This window comes from Microtus pennsylvanicus, chromosome 15 (assembly GCF_037038515.1).
Source record: "Microtus pennsylvanicus isolate mMicPen1 chromosome 15, mMicPen1.hap1, whole genome shotgun sequence".
In the NCBI taxonomy this organism is placed as follows: Eukaryota; Metazoa; Chordata; class Mammalia; order Rodentia; family Cricetidae; genus Microtus; species Microtus pennsylvanicus.
In genome coordinates this window covers 18,051,103-18,065,490 of record NC_134593.1, presented here as the reverse complement: position 1 = coordinate 18,065,490, position 14,388 = coordinate 18,051,103, and the positions used below count along the sequence as shown (strand labels likewise).

The 14,388-nt window shown below is 40.9% G+C and overlaps 1 protein-coding gene and 1 pseudogene across 1 annotated transcript in view; one reads left to right on the top strand and one right to left on the bottom strand.

The window, feature by feature from the left end:
• Micu2 (mitochondrial calcium uptake 2) overlaps window positions 1-14,388 on the top strand; it is an 88,011-nt gene that overhangs the window by 42,525 nt on the left and 31,098 nt on the right. Inside the window, exons 3-5 of the mRNA XM_075949775.1 lie at window positions 3,298-3,329; window positions 3,430-3,505; window positions 13,991-14,038. Of these exons, the coding sequence (XP_075805890.1) occupies window positions 3,298-3,329; window positions 3,430-3,505; window positions 13,991-14,038 (156 nt within the window). The remainder of the gene's footprint in view (window positions 1-3,297; window positions 3,330-3,429; window positions 3,506-13,990; window positions 14,039-14,388) is intronic.
• On the bottom strand, window positions 3,659-8,220 carry LOC142836080 (profilin-2 pseudogene; annotated as a pseudogene).

Sequence of the window (14,388 nt, the reverse complement as noted above, 5' to 3'; positions counted from 1 at the left end):
TTGTGAAAGAAAATGTGTGTCTTCTGAGCCTGCTCTAATTCATCTAATATGATGATCTCCAGTTCCTCCCATTTTCCTGCAAGTGACACAACTTCTTTACGGCTGAGTAAAGTGTTATTGTGTATCTGGAGCGTGCTTCCCTTTCCTTTTAGCTAGTGTGGACACCTAAGCTGCTTCTGTACCAAATGCGGTGTTGAACATGGAAATTCCAGTTCTCAAAGCACAGGAGGACACTAAAGCCACTGTTAAAAAATGTATCAGCTATGAAGTCAGCACTCTATGGAGTCTTGTACCCCTTCCTTCTGCCAAACAGAAATCAGAATTCTCAGGGCACTTGGAGATGGTACAAGAGTAGCCATTTCATAGTCGCTCGGTATATGACATTTTCACTCTGGCTTTTTTGAAAACACATGAGCACATGCACACACCCTTGAGATGGTGCCCAACAAGGATATTCTTAGTTGTCACCCTGTAAGGTGACAAATAACGTAAAACTTCCTTATCCCTGATGCATCACCATCCCATCCCCACCTGGGGATTGGCTGCATGGCCTGCTTTAAAAACAGGTGTCCTTCGTAATCTTTGGGACAGACTGCACCTCCCCTGAGATGCGGGAATGTTCCCACCCTTCTCTCCTACGATCTGCAGACATTTCTCCTGCTCGTCGTTGTCCTTTGTTGTTGCCCGCACTGATGATGCCTCTCCGACTGCAGAAAAAGCTATCAGACACTCGTGATGTCTATTTTACTTTTGTGTTTATGTCAACGGGAAACTGCAAGGAGTTTTATTCCATCTTTAAAGCTCATTTCTCAGTATCAGTTTTGACTGTTTTGGAATATGACAGTAAAGAGGTGTTAACCCAGAAGACTTCCTTAGTGCCCAGAACATTCCAGCCCCTTCTCTTTGACAGTTGAAGCATTTCATTCAGTTCCCACGTTAATTCTATCATGTTTATAAAGCAGAGGCTAGTACCAGATATTGCCTCTGTGCTCCTGTGACTGCTGAGTGATGTGGTAGACATAGACCCTTCCTGGCACATCAAGCCACAGATTAGCCTAGTGCTTATAACACCGCTCCTCTGTTCCATGATCATCCTATATACAGATGAACAGATTTTGTAATTACTATGAATTAACCAATGTTTCTATTTTAATTTTTATTCACAACAGTCAAATGCCTTTATAATCATATGTTACTGATGAATCAGTTCTGTGAAGACGAGACTATAGTTACATTACCGTCTTCACTTGGGTCAGGTTGTCCAGTATCTGATTGAGAATACAGATTTTCCACTGGCAGTATTATGACCTAAATCGTCCTACTTGTTTGTTTTATATGTATGATGAGGATAGTACTATTATTCAAAAGCCTAGGATCTGGGGGTGGGGGTGGAATACTATGAAAATTAATTTCACACCTTCATGCTAAGCACTCACCTACACAGTTAAGCAGATATGAGGTCTCCCTTCTTCAGGAGTTTCTATAATTTACTTCTTGCCTTAATTCTTGTAGTATATTATCACTCATGACTTTATTGTGGCACTGTTCAGTGCTGTTTCTCTGGCACTGATGTTACTGGATTAACCGTTTGACAGTCTGACGTCCAGCTTTAAGTAAACAGACATTACCTAACTCATTAAGTTTCAAATAGATTTTTTTAAAGCACATGACTTTTTTTAAAGTTCAAAAAAGGCATCTAACTATCATATATTAGAAGCCGCTTCAGATCCTCGATTCCCTTCCACCTTCCCACTGCCAGGTATTGCCACCTCACATGCTTTCCGAATAGAGTGCAATCTCTTTCAAAAACTGGGAGAACTAAAAATAAAATATACATGGTAATGAACTTTAAGAAAAATGTTAGGAGACCAAGCATGGTGTCACACCCTAAGGCAGGAAGGTCACCAGTCTCAGGCCAGCCTGAGCTATATAGCAAGACTAGCCTTCAAGAAATAAAAAAGAAAAACATTATGATAAATTTGAATTATGATCCATTTCTTTTAAGTTAATATTTTGAATTTTAATTAAAAATGATAAAACTGCCTCCATAATTATATGTATAATTAAACTGTTAGATTAAGAGTTAAAATAGTCCTGGGCATGTTGCCATACAAACTCATGAAATAAGACAAATGGATGGCTGCTCTCAGGTGTACCTGTACTACAAAGCAAGTTCCAGGACAGTGAGCACTATATAACATGACCTGTGTCAAAAGCAAACAAAAAGTTAAAATATATGTATTGCACCATTTTCTAGAACAAGTAATCATCATTATATTACTAATTTTATACACACTTTACAGACACAGTTGCAGATTGTATAGTAACTTACGTGCTATGATGGCCCCTGACAGTCAAGAACTTTCACTCACAGGCACATGATGCTCAGCGAAAAACACTAGACCAGGATAGTAACATGAAACCTCACAGATATGATTGCAGATGTTTCTACACCTGCACAGTATTGTTCATCACTAGGTTGAGACAGACAACATTTATTATTTCAATGAATTTGGAGAGCCCATGTAAGGAGCCAGATATAGCACCGTGGCATACATCTGTAATCGCAGCGCCTCTACAGTGAGATTGGAAGTAGAAGACTGGAGAGCCACCCAAAAGAAACCTACAGGCCAGCTAGGCTAGAGTGCACATCATAGCAAAAACATGTAAGACCTGTCTCCTAAGCAAGGTGATGGGAAGGGGCTCTTGAAAGTTGTCCTCTGATCACCCTGCATGTACTGTGACATGCACACACCAACACTCACAAAATAATAATAATAGTAAAGTTTTTAAGAAGTATGAAAACCTGGAAGAGCTTCAGGTCTCTATTGTCTAATAAGACATTGTGAAGAGCAACTGGGACAGTCTTAGTCACCCCTCAAACTGGGCTGGACAATGGTATACTTAAGAGATCGCTGTAGAATTGGAACAGGGCAGCTTTCCAAAACTACCCTATTGAAGTGACGTCTTTGAATCAGTGAAACCAAAACACTGACTTTAAAAAACAAAGGACTCACGTGGCACAGGTCAATGCACAGTGCCCTCGGAATAAAGACTGTAAGATGTCACGTGTGTGAGAGAGACGGAGAATGGGCCTTGCAGAAAACTGCAGTATCATTGTGTTCACATTCAGAATTCTTTGGCTCCTGATTTTACATTAGAGATATTGACTAAAGTCGCCAGCTTTATTTCTTACCTAGATTGAGTTGTTCATTTTAGAAATAATTTTCTTCTTTAATGCAGCCTGAGTTTGGAGAAGAAGTGTGAGTGCTAAGTCATGGTTCTTCTTTGTTGTAGGTAAAACACTAGTCAAGAAGCTGGCGAGGAAGGTAAGAAGTGCTGGGGCTTTATGTGTTCGTTTGGGGTGACCTGGAAAATGAACTTGTATACCTTAAATTGAAAGATTTTCACTTGTGTTTCTGTCCTAAGGATATCGAGGATGTACTATCAGGAATCAAAATAGCACGCTGTGGATCAACTTTTTTTAGAGACCTGGGTGATAAAGGTAATTTTCAATCATTGTTAAATTTCTATGTATATATTTAACTAAGTAGTGTTAGATAATGAAACTGGGATATTTGTGCCATGTGATTTTTTTTTGGTTGGAATAAATTTATTTAATCTGTTTATAAACAAGGTGTTTAATAGTTATGGCATTTTTAAATGCATATTAAATCAGATGAGTTAGACTGTATACCAGATGTAACAAAGTTCAGGGAAAGAAATGGACAAATCAGCAACAAGATTTGTTTTTAAATCGGTACATTATCCACAATGCCCAAACAATAGAAGCAAATACTAGAATGTCCCTAAAGTAGTGCCATTCGAAAGAAAACCCATCTCACAATAGCAACAGTTGATTTTAGGAATAGTATGGCACAGAATACATATGAAAAAATACATCACAAGACAGCCAAGTCCACAATAATGTAACTTCGTATAAAAACCTAAGCTGCAAATAAACATTGGTCCCATGAAAAATAAACTAGACACACTCCAGATGGTTATGTTGGGAACCTAATATCCATAATGGCAGCCTTTTACAATTTTACTCAAGAAGAGAGCTGGTGTGCAAAGACAAGAAGTCTGAGCTACTGCAATGACAGAATGTCCCTGGGAATCTGATCGGCGTGGTTATTGTAGCAAGGTCATGGGAGGAAGTGCCTGCTCTTGACAGTTGCACTCTTCATATCCTATAGACACTACAAAGAGTCTGTCTCAAGTGCAATCATAGTATTAAAAGCAAATCACCTCAGCTCTCGATAGCTTGTCAACAAAGGAGGTATTAATTAAGTTAAATAAACCAGGCACTACACAAAAGAATGGAAAAACCAAATACCTCATGTTTGAAAGGAGGGATGAGGAAAGAGTGAAATAAAGATGCATGCACTTTTTCCTCCCAACCATGCGCTACAAAAGGAAGACTAAATGAGCCAAGTAAATGCTCAAAGTGCTGAAAAGACATTGATCAAATTAGAGATTGTACAACCAGCACCTTGCTTAATATTAACTTATTTTAGTAATCAGTATCCCATTAATTAGTTCTTAAGACAAAGTGATGCCCAATTTGGCATGCCCTCTTCCCCCAATTTCAAGATTTCATGCAAATCATTATTGTGCTGCAGTTATGATGCCAGATAAAGGTTGGTTACACACAGTGGTTAACATACAAATGACCCTTTGGGAATCATGACATTAGAAAATAGATAAAGAAAAACTAGCTACCATCTACAGTCTGGTAGCACTGTGATCGTAATTGGGGTGGTGATGAAGACAGTTGATAGATAGAAGGAAGAAGCTGCTTACACATCAGACCTCCTCAGGTATAAAGCAAGTTCATACTCTTTCTTGTTAAGTGTGGTTCCATGGACGCCTTCCTTTCCCATGACTATAACCAGTGCTCTACCAGCTCTGCCAACAGCAACATTGTATGTTGGCTCCCCACCTTGACTCTTTTTCCGGATATCCATTGTGCAGTCACCATCAACATATAGGCTATCTCTGATTACTGAACACTTCTTTGCACCAAGAGTCAAACCGTTGGTAAAAAGAAACCTTCCTGGCCTTTTCCTACAATCATATCTATTTCTACTGCCATGGCTGCCCAGACATATTTGGCGTCGCAGTAGCCGACAATGGCGGCCTCATGGAAGCAGCCATCGTCCATCAGGTTATCCATGTAGCTCTGCCAGACACTGCAGCGGGGACGGCAGGAGCAGAAAGTGCCATGTGATTTAACTGGTGTTTCATGGTGTAATAAATGGTTGAGAAATAACTTTCTCAAGTTTTTTTTTTTTTTGGTTTTTTCGAGACAGGGTTTCTCTGTGGCTTTGGAGCCTGTCCTGGAACTAGCTCTTGTAGACCAGGCTGGTCTCGAACTCACAGAGATCCGCCTGCCTCTGCCTCCCAAGTGCTGTGATTAAAGGCGTGTCAAGTTTTTTTAAGCAATAAAAGATAAATTATTTAACATCAGTGATTAAGTCCTAGAGAAGGGTTGAGGGAAAGTGGAGAGAAAAGAGATAAGGCCTGTATGGAAATTAAGGAGTCCTGTACAAAGAAATAAAAAAGCCAGGCAAAATGAACAGAAGAAAACCATGAGAATGCTTCCGGGGGCTGAGAGAACATGGTAAAGAGGAGAGGTAGGCCACGCATGCAGATGCACACTGAGGTCCTAGCCTTTGGAAGGCTATATCCTGATACCAGCGTTTGTCGAAAGGTTTTCCTGCACTGACTGAAATGATGTAACTTCAGTCCTTGAGTCTGCATCACATCTCTTGATTTACATACATTGAACATCCTTGCATCCCTGGATACAACCAGCATGGCCATAATGTTTATTCTCCTTATTGCATTCTTAAATTTAATTTGCAAATTATTGTGGCTTTTTGTGTCTGTTTACCAGGAAAATCAGTCTGCAGTCTTCTGTTGCTGCTGTGCACTTATATGGTTTTGATATCAGCTTCTCACAATTAGTTTTGCAGTTTTCCTATCTTTCTGCTTCATGGAGTAGTTTGAAGAGTGTTAGTGTTACCTATTCCTGGGTATGATTGGTAGAATGAGGGAAAGAATCTGGTCTTGGTCTGCTGTTGTGAGACCTTACTGCCTCTGTCTCATTGCTTGTTATAGAGCTGTCTAAATTAATTATATCCTCTTGATTTAACTTTGGTAGCGTACCTGTATCTATGAATTCATATCTTCTAGTGTTTTTGGAATGTAGATTTTTTTCAAGGTAGTCCTTCAAATGTTCTTTTGGATTTTGTTGGTATCTGTTGTAATGTGCTGGTTTCATGCCTAATTTGATTGATCATATCCTCCCTCTCTTTTAATTTTTTTGAACAGTAGTTTTTCTATCTTGTTTATTTTCTAAAAACCTACTTTGTTTCATTAAGTCTTTGTATTGTTCTTTTAGTGTCCAGCTCATTTCTATCCTATTTCTTATTATCTACTGCTTTGGGGTTTATCTTGTTCTTGTTTTTCTAACACTTTTAGATACACCTTTAAGTTGCTCAAATATAAGATCACTGTTTTTCAGTGACATTGCACATGGAGACCTGAAGGTAACCTCTGGTGCCCTCCTCAAGAATACTGTCTACCACTGTGAGACAGGATTTCTCATTGGCCTGAAGCTCACCAATTAGTCTAGACAGACAGCCAACCCAGGAGGCCTCTTGTTACCACCTCCTCAGTGCAGTGTTTACAGCATTGTTGGGGGTGGAGGGAGAGGGTGGCATTTGTTCATTCCTGGCTGCCCAGACCTGAAACAATCACACAGAAACTGTATTAATTACAATACTGCTTGGCCAATTAGCTCAGGCTTCTTATGAACTAACTCTTACATCTTAAATTAACCTATAATTCTTGTATTTGGTAGCCACGTGGCTTGGTACCTTTTATTATTGAGGCATTTTCATCTTGCTTCCCCTGCATCTGATGACAACTACAGACTGAGCCTTTCCTTTTCTCAGAATTCTTCTATTCTGGTCACTCTACCTATACTTCCTGCCTGGCTACTGACCAATCGGTGTTTTATTAAACCAATACAAGTGACAAATCTTGGGTTTTTATGTGGTTGCTGGTGATCGAACCCAGGTCCTCATACTTGCAAAGGAGAGGCGTTATTGACTTGAGCCATTCCCAGCCCCACTGTGGTTTCCTAACATAGCAGTCATAGTTAGAAACTCTACAGATGTCTTACCTGTACCCCAAAGGTTCTGATAGAATGTGCTTCCACTTTTAAGGAAGTCGTCATTTTCTTCCCTGGTTTCTTCAGTGACCCAGTGACTTGTTACCTAAGAGTACATTGTACAGTGTAGAAATACTTGTATAATTTCAATAGGTTCTTTTGCTGTTGATTTCTACTCTTATTGAACTTTGATCTGAAGAGATACAATGAATTCTTTCACTTCTTTCATATTTGTTCAGACTTGCTTTATGGCCTCTGATGTGACCTACTTTAGAGAAGTACTTAGAAGAATGTTGGCTAGAGTACTGTGTAACTGTCTTATTGACCTATAATTCTTGGAATTCAATAAAGAATCTTTGTAGTTAATTTGTTCTTGTAGATAACCAGGGTTCAGTTCCCAGCACCCATCCATAGCTCCAGTTCCAGGGGATCCAGTGCCCTTTGCTGACTTCTGAGGGCCTCAGGAATGCAAGTTGTACACATACATTTATACACATAAATACACATAGACAAAACACTCATACACATAAAAATTTTAAAATACTGGGAAAAGACAAAATAGTAATTAAAAGAATAACATAAAGGGAAGGAAATGGCAGTAACAAAAGATACAGTGTCAGAGAGGCTCTTTCTGAGTACTGTAGGACTGGAGTCTGCAGTGGGTGTGCCAGGGCCCTGTCATGTGATCTTGTAGACTTGTGTCTTGCTATGATTCTTACTGGTATGAGCCTGATCTAGACAAGGGTTAGAAGTCAGCCAGAGCAGTCTTCATTTGGGTAGCTTCCTTTGGGTATAGGGGCCCTCTGCTGGCCACAGTTAGCTTTGCAGAGGTTTTCCCATCCTGAAACTTAGTTGTTATCCTGAAGAGCCTCATACTGCAGGGCACCTCCCAAGTGTGTTGGGCATAAGGGAAGAAAACACGGCCTGAGATCCTTACAGACAAACATCTCCTTCACGTTCAAACCCACTACATAGTGAACACCCTGCTGGAGGGCTACAGCTGTGGACAGGTAGTTCCCTAGAGCTTCAGAATCCATAGTCTTTACAACAGAATCCTCGAGGTCGACCTACCCACTGACCTCAAGCTTAGGGCTGTCAGACTCCAGTGTTATTCTCAGTTAATGAGATCTGCCCCTAGCCACCAAGAGCAGGACTTCCTCCTTTATTCTTCACTGGCCAGCCTCAGCCTACAGCCACAGAGTCCTTGGTTTGTAATTATCCTTGTGCTCAGGGTCAAGACGGTGGTGCCACTGTGGAACACGCTTTCTCACCGGAACCTGAACTGGATTGAGGTTTCTGAGAACTGTGGGCTTGTGCTGTGAGCAGTATTGCCAGTCCCTTCACCTTGAGCACCAGCATTTCCTTCTGGAAGGGCTCCTGCTCCCCACCCCAAGCCCTGGGGCTAGACTGCAGGAGCTTGTGGCTGAGTCGCCTGTGGTTTCTCCAAGCTATCCTCTCATTCCTTTGTGGTTTCTAGTGCTGGTCCCCTCTCCGTCTGGAATCCAGTCTGCTCTATTTGATCCTGGCTCTTCTCTACCATTCACATAAACCAGCTGCTAGCCCACCATTTTTGTCCTGAGTACTTGATGCTTAGAGTGATATAGGTCAGTGAGGGGTGTGATATAAAGCCATTTTTGAGAAATAGTTGTCATTGTGAGAAAATTAAATGAAACCTAGTTGAGAGGCCTGGGCATGAGCAGAAGAGTTAGGAGGAGGAAGCTGGGGGGGGCGGGGGCAAATAGTTGAGGGCATGTTAGTTATGATGGAGAGATGAGAGCATATTTCTTACTGGTGAGAGAAAAGGGGCAGAGTTTAAGCACAGCAAATCCTAAAAAGTAGGAGAAGAGGGATTGTTTAAAAGCCAGAGGGAAAGGCCATCTTGCCACTGACTGCTGGCTTTTCTGTTGTGCCAGGAGGGAGAAGATAGATAGCGCCCATCTATATACTGTAGCAGGCCCTGAGGAGCAGCCTGGACAAAGCAGAATAGTGGAGAAAGTAGTAGGGAGGAGCTTCCATGATAAGAAAATGGATTGAACTGATTGAGAAGCAAAATAACTGTGAGAAGCTTCAAGTAGAGATGTGGTTCGTGAAGAATGGAGCTGCTGGTCAGCTGTGTGCTCGCCCTGCATTCACGTGGAGCAGCAGAGTGCTGCAGCTGAGTTAGAGTTATGCTGGGCGAGTAGAGGGTAGTCCTGGAGGAAGCCATAAAGAATGCTGACTACTAAAGAAGTTTGACAAAAGCCGGGTGGTGGTGGCGCACACCTTTAATCCCAGCACTCAGGAGGCAGAGGCAGGCGGATCTCTGTGAGTTCGAGGCCAGCCTGGTCTACAGGAGCTAGTTCTGGGACAGGCACCAAAGCTACAGGGAAACCCTGTCTTGAAAAACCAAAAAAAAAAAAAAGAAGAAGAAGTTTGACAAATTGTACATGGATCCTAAACAGGATAGTAATAAAGGAAGTCAAGTAGGAAAGGAGAGGAAGAAAAGAAAGTTTAAAAGTCAAGAAAAAGCTGCCAGTGATGTTAGAAAGCATACATGGTGGGGAAAGAGTGGGTGGTTTGAAAAATAAACATTTAGGAATCTTCAAAATAGCTCTAGGGGTATGGCTCAGTGGTAGAGCTCCTGGCTGATGCGTGAGGCACTGTGTTTGATCCCCAGGTCCACAAAACAAATACATGTATACACATTACTGCACTCTGGTAAAATATTAATCAGTAGCTGCTTATGTCAAGTTCTGTTCATCCCTCAGTATGTCAGTGTATAGTAGGCAGCACAGAATTCCATTACGGTGCTAATATTGAATTACCCAGTGATCTTTACACTCTAGTATCCCTATTGCAGCAGTTCTCAACCTGCGGATTGTGCAAAGGTCGCATAACAGATATTTACATTATGATTCATAAATAGAAAAATTACAGTTAGGAAGTAGAAACAAAACAGCTTTATGATTGGGGTCACCACAGCATGAGGAACTGTATTAAAGGCATAGAATTAGAAAGGTTGAGAACCTCTTCCTATTGGATCCCTCCCAATCATAGCACCAGAATAAACCTGTGTGCTTTAGAGGTAACAGTCTCCTACGATTTTCATATTGGGAATTTGTAGGAATGTGTGTGCTCTGAGTCAGCAGACTCAGCTTTCCTGTACTTGTGACCAGAAGGATGCAGGGAAAGATAAATTCTGGCACTCATGCTATCTTCATTTGCATTATCTCCGCAGGGATTGCAGAGTCAGGTGCCTCAACTAATAAAAAAAGTCTAGTCATCACAGACAGAAAACAATTGAGAAGGAATTTAGCAGGGATTTTCTTTGCTTGTTTTTATTTTCTGTTGAGATCTCTATTTCTGAGAAAGAAGGAAAGATTCACCTGTACTTCACTGCCAATGTTAATAAAACTGTGTAGAGAACAATTTAAGATACTCCATTTCACACCATATAGGATCTATCAGAATTTATAACATAGCCAACAAAAGGTAGAATGTTCTTGAGATAAAATTTACTATGCTTTGGAAAGAAAAGTAAAGTATAAATTATGCTTATTCTGAATATTTAAACTGAGCTAGATTGTCAATATACTTGCCTCAAGGATGTTCTGACTATAAATTACAAGGCACATTGTTGTAAGATATAAATATATCCCCACGGAAGAGTGATAGCCCAGGCTCTTTGGGAAATACAGTTCTCAGAATGCCGTTACTGAACATATTGTGTTTGAGTGTGGTTCCAACTTTAATATATTTCTGGAAGTGTAGGAACTGTTCACTCATTACTCCTAGTGGCCCCTAAAGATCCTTTATCAAACTTTAAAGCTAAGTTTTTATGAATTGCTCCCTCTCTCTCTATTCCTCTGTTCTATTTGTTTTTTGTTTTGTTTTGTTTTTCGAGACAAAAGTTTCTCTGTGTAACAGTCTTGGAACTCACCTTGTAGACCAGGCTGGCCTTGAATTCACTGAGATCCTCCTGCTTCTGCTTCTACTTCCTGAGTGCTGGGATTAAAGGTATGTGCCACCACTACTCAGCTTCTAAAGGTAAATTTTTAAAAACATTTTCCTGTTTGTGCTGGGCGTAGCTTAGTGATTGAGAACACTGACTACGCTTCCAGAGGACTCAAGTCCGATTGCCAGCACCATATGGCGGCTCACAACTGTCTGAACTCATCCTTATGGTGCCCAGATATATGCAGGCAGAACACCAATACACATAAGAATAAATAAATAAATAATTGTCTCTGTATCGTGCAGCTTTGAAACTGCCACTTAGCAGCATTCAGTTTCCCATCAAAGTAACAGGCACTCAGCTGTTTTCCAGAGGGTGCCCTTGGATGTGGGTCTCTCTAGAAGCGCTTTCTGAGGCAGCTAGGAGGCGCTGCAGGGCTCTCCGTTGTCTTGTACTGCATCTGGAGCACAAGCCACTGTTTTTACACTTCTCAACTGTGTTTACTTAAGTCAGTGTTTCAGAGAAAGACGATGGAATTTTCCTTTTCAAAAAATGTCTATGCTTAAAGGGCATTTACCTGTGTTTAAAGACAAGAAAAGTCTCCTTTGGCACCAAGCCCAGGACAGTCTAGAGGTTGCTCCTCCCCCCCACCCCCTCTCTATTCCTTTGAAATATAGAAAAACACTATTTTCCCCTTTTTTTTTAAGGCCGCCAAGGGATGAAATGCTTTGATCCTCAGACTAACATTAGAGCACTTCTTCCAGGAGCAAGACATGACAAACAGAATTTATTCTCCCTTCATGTAACACTGAATAGTCTTCAGAAAGAGGTATCCATAGACGGACTACATGTCCTCACTCTGAGAAAACACAACTACTTCAAAATCAAGGGAATAGCTGAGTGAGGAGAGCTGGTGAGGACAGGAAGTCAGCACCCAGCCTTTGAATATTTTTACCTGGGAGGCTTTGAAGTGATATGATATGTAAGATTCGTTTCAAAATAATCTACTAAGAAGAGGTAGAGATTCAAAGACAAAATAAGACTCACAAGTTGATAATTATTAGGCCTGAGTTTCATTATATTATTATCTAGTATAATAATCTATAAGTATCTGTGATTATAGATATAATATATAACTAAGAGTCTATGTGATTTTATCTGTTGTTGAGTTCTTCATGATAAAGTCTGTTCAGTTGTAAGTTGTGCATTTTGCTAGTATACCAAGCTCCTGACCAAGAGACAAATTGTTAACTCCTCCAACAGCCATTCTTGTTAAAGTCAGACTTCTGCGTTTACTGATGCTCCTCATTGCATTAACCTAAAACCCATCACTACTCCAACAAGAAAGTTTATTTAGTGACCAGATACGGAGCTAGCCCTAAAGCTACCTGGATTTGGAGCTCAGACCAGTACCCATTTTTAAGCCTTCCAGTTAACTATGGGCTCTCAGGCTCTAAGTGCTGTCTTGTCTTTGCCCATGGCCTCCTAGTCCTAATTATAACTCTCACATCATCGAGTGCACACAAAAGAAGTCAGTGCCCCGGCATTCTCGGTAGAAATCATGCAGAACCGCTCATAGTGGCCTAGCTTCAGTCATGAATTACCCTGAACCAGTCCCTAGAGCAGCCTGTTCACCAGCTTGGGCCCCAAGCCACTTGCTATCTTGGCTGGCCACTGTTTTGTCAGTGTGACACAAGGTAGTGTCATTCAGGAAGAGGTGATCTTTATTGAGAAAATGCCTCTTTAGGCAAGTCTGTAGGGTGCTTTGTTTATTGGTGGTTGATATGGGAAGACCCAGATCACTGTAAGTGGTGTAAGAAAACAGGCTGAGCAAACCAGCAAGCAGCACTTGTTCATGGCTTCTACTTCCTCCAAGTTCCTGTCTCTACTTCCTACCCTGACTTTCTTGTATGTGGACTGTTTTATAGAACTATAAACAGAAGTAAACCCTTCTTCTTACCCCAGGTTGCTTTTGGTCATGGTATTTTATCACAGCAACAGAAACCTAACTCAGTTAAAATGCCTCCTTCAGTATCATGGAAAAGGAAGGAACAGCAAGGTGTCCCACCCAAACTGCATGTTTAAGAATGAAAAAGAATGGTTTCTCAAAGGGAAATAAAGTTACTACAACATTTTAAGTTATACAGTTTGACTTTCTCTATAACCAAAGCTGAGCTACTATAGTTGTAAATTTCCGTCAATCAAGTAAGGTATTACAAATAGGAAAAACTAAGTCTAAGTTACATAACCTACAGATGAGATGCTAGTGAACTCCTGTTACTTGCTAAACAGCAGCTGTCAGTATTGTTCAGTGAAGCCAAACTCATAAAGAGATTTGCAGGTTGGTGTGACCTCTGTAAGCCAGAGACCCAAGAGCCAAGATTGGGATTCAGTCTCAGCCCAAAGTCTTGAAAACCAGGAGAGCCAGGAGTAAAAGTAGAGGGATAGAGGATGCAGCAGGTAAGGAAGGGGAGGGCAGGCCTGAATTCTTTCCTCGGCATCTTGCTGACAGACTAAATGATGCTCACATGTTGAGAGGTCAGTCTCCTCTATTGAGTCTACCAGTCCATAGACTGATTTCAGCTGGAGAACCCTCATAGATATACCCAGGAAAATGGCCAATCCTTGCCTAATCTAACTGACACATAAGATTCACTATCATGACCTCCTTGCTGGAGGTAAAACTTGATGAAGAATGGTGTCTTTTTTAAAATGTGGCTGTATTTCAACTCGTATTATACAGTGGTTTCCACTATACCAAAGCTGTAGAATAAAATGTCAAATTGTACAGAGGTGAAGTTTCAATATTAGTTATTTCCATGATTCTCATCTAAAATTTATCTCCTGATTTATTTTTATGTTTTCTCTTTCAGGGCTAATTTCATATACCGAGTATCTTTTCTTACTTACAATCCTTACGAGTAAGTATACTGCTTCTCTTTATAACAGTTATGTGGAGTTCTCATTCTTAACAAGCAGGACTTGAAATTTGATGTTTCTGTGTTTATCACTAAAAGCATTGGGAATAGAGCTGGTGAGATGTCTCCGTGAGTTAGAGTGTTTACTGTACAAACATGACAACCTGAGTTCAGACCCCAGCATTCAGAAAAAACAGGCATGAGGGTCTGCACCTGTAGTTCAGTACTGGGGGTGGGGCTCACTGGCTACCCAGTCTAGTAGAATAGCGGAAAAAGCTCCAGATTCAGTGAGAGCCATAAGGTGGAGAGCAATAACCCAAGCTCTCCACATCAGCCTCTGACTTCCACAGGTA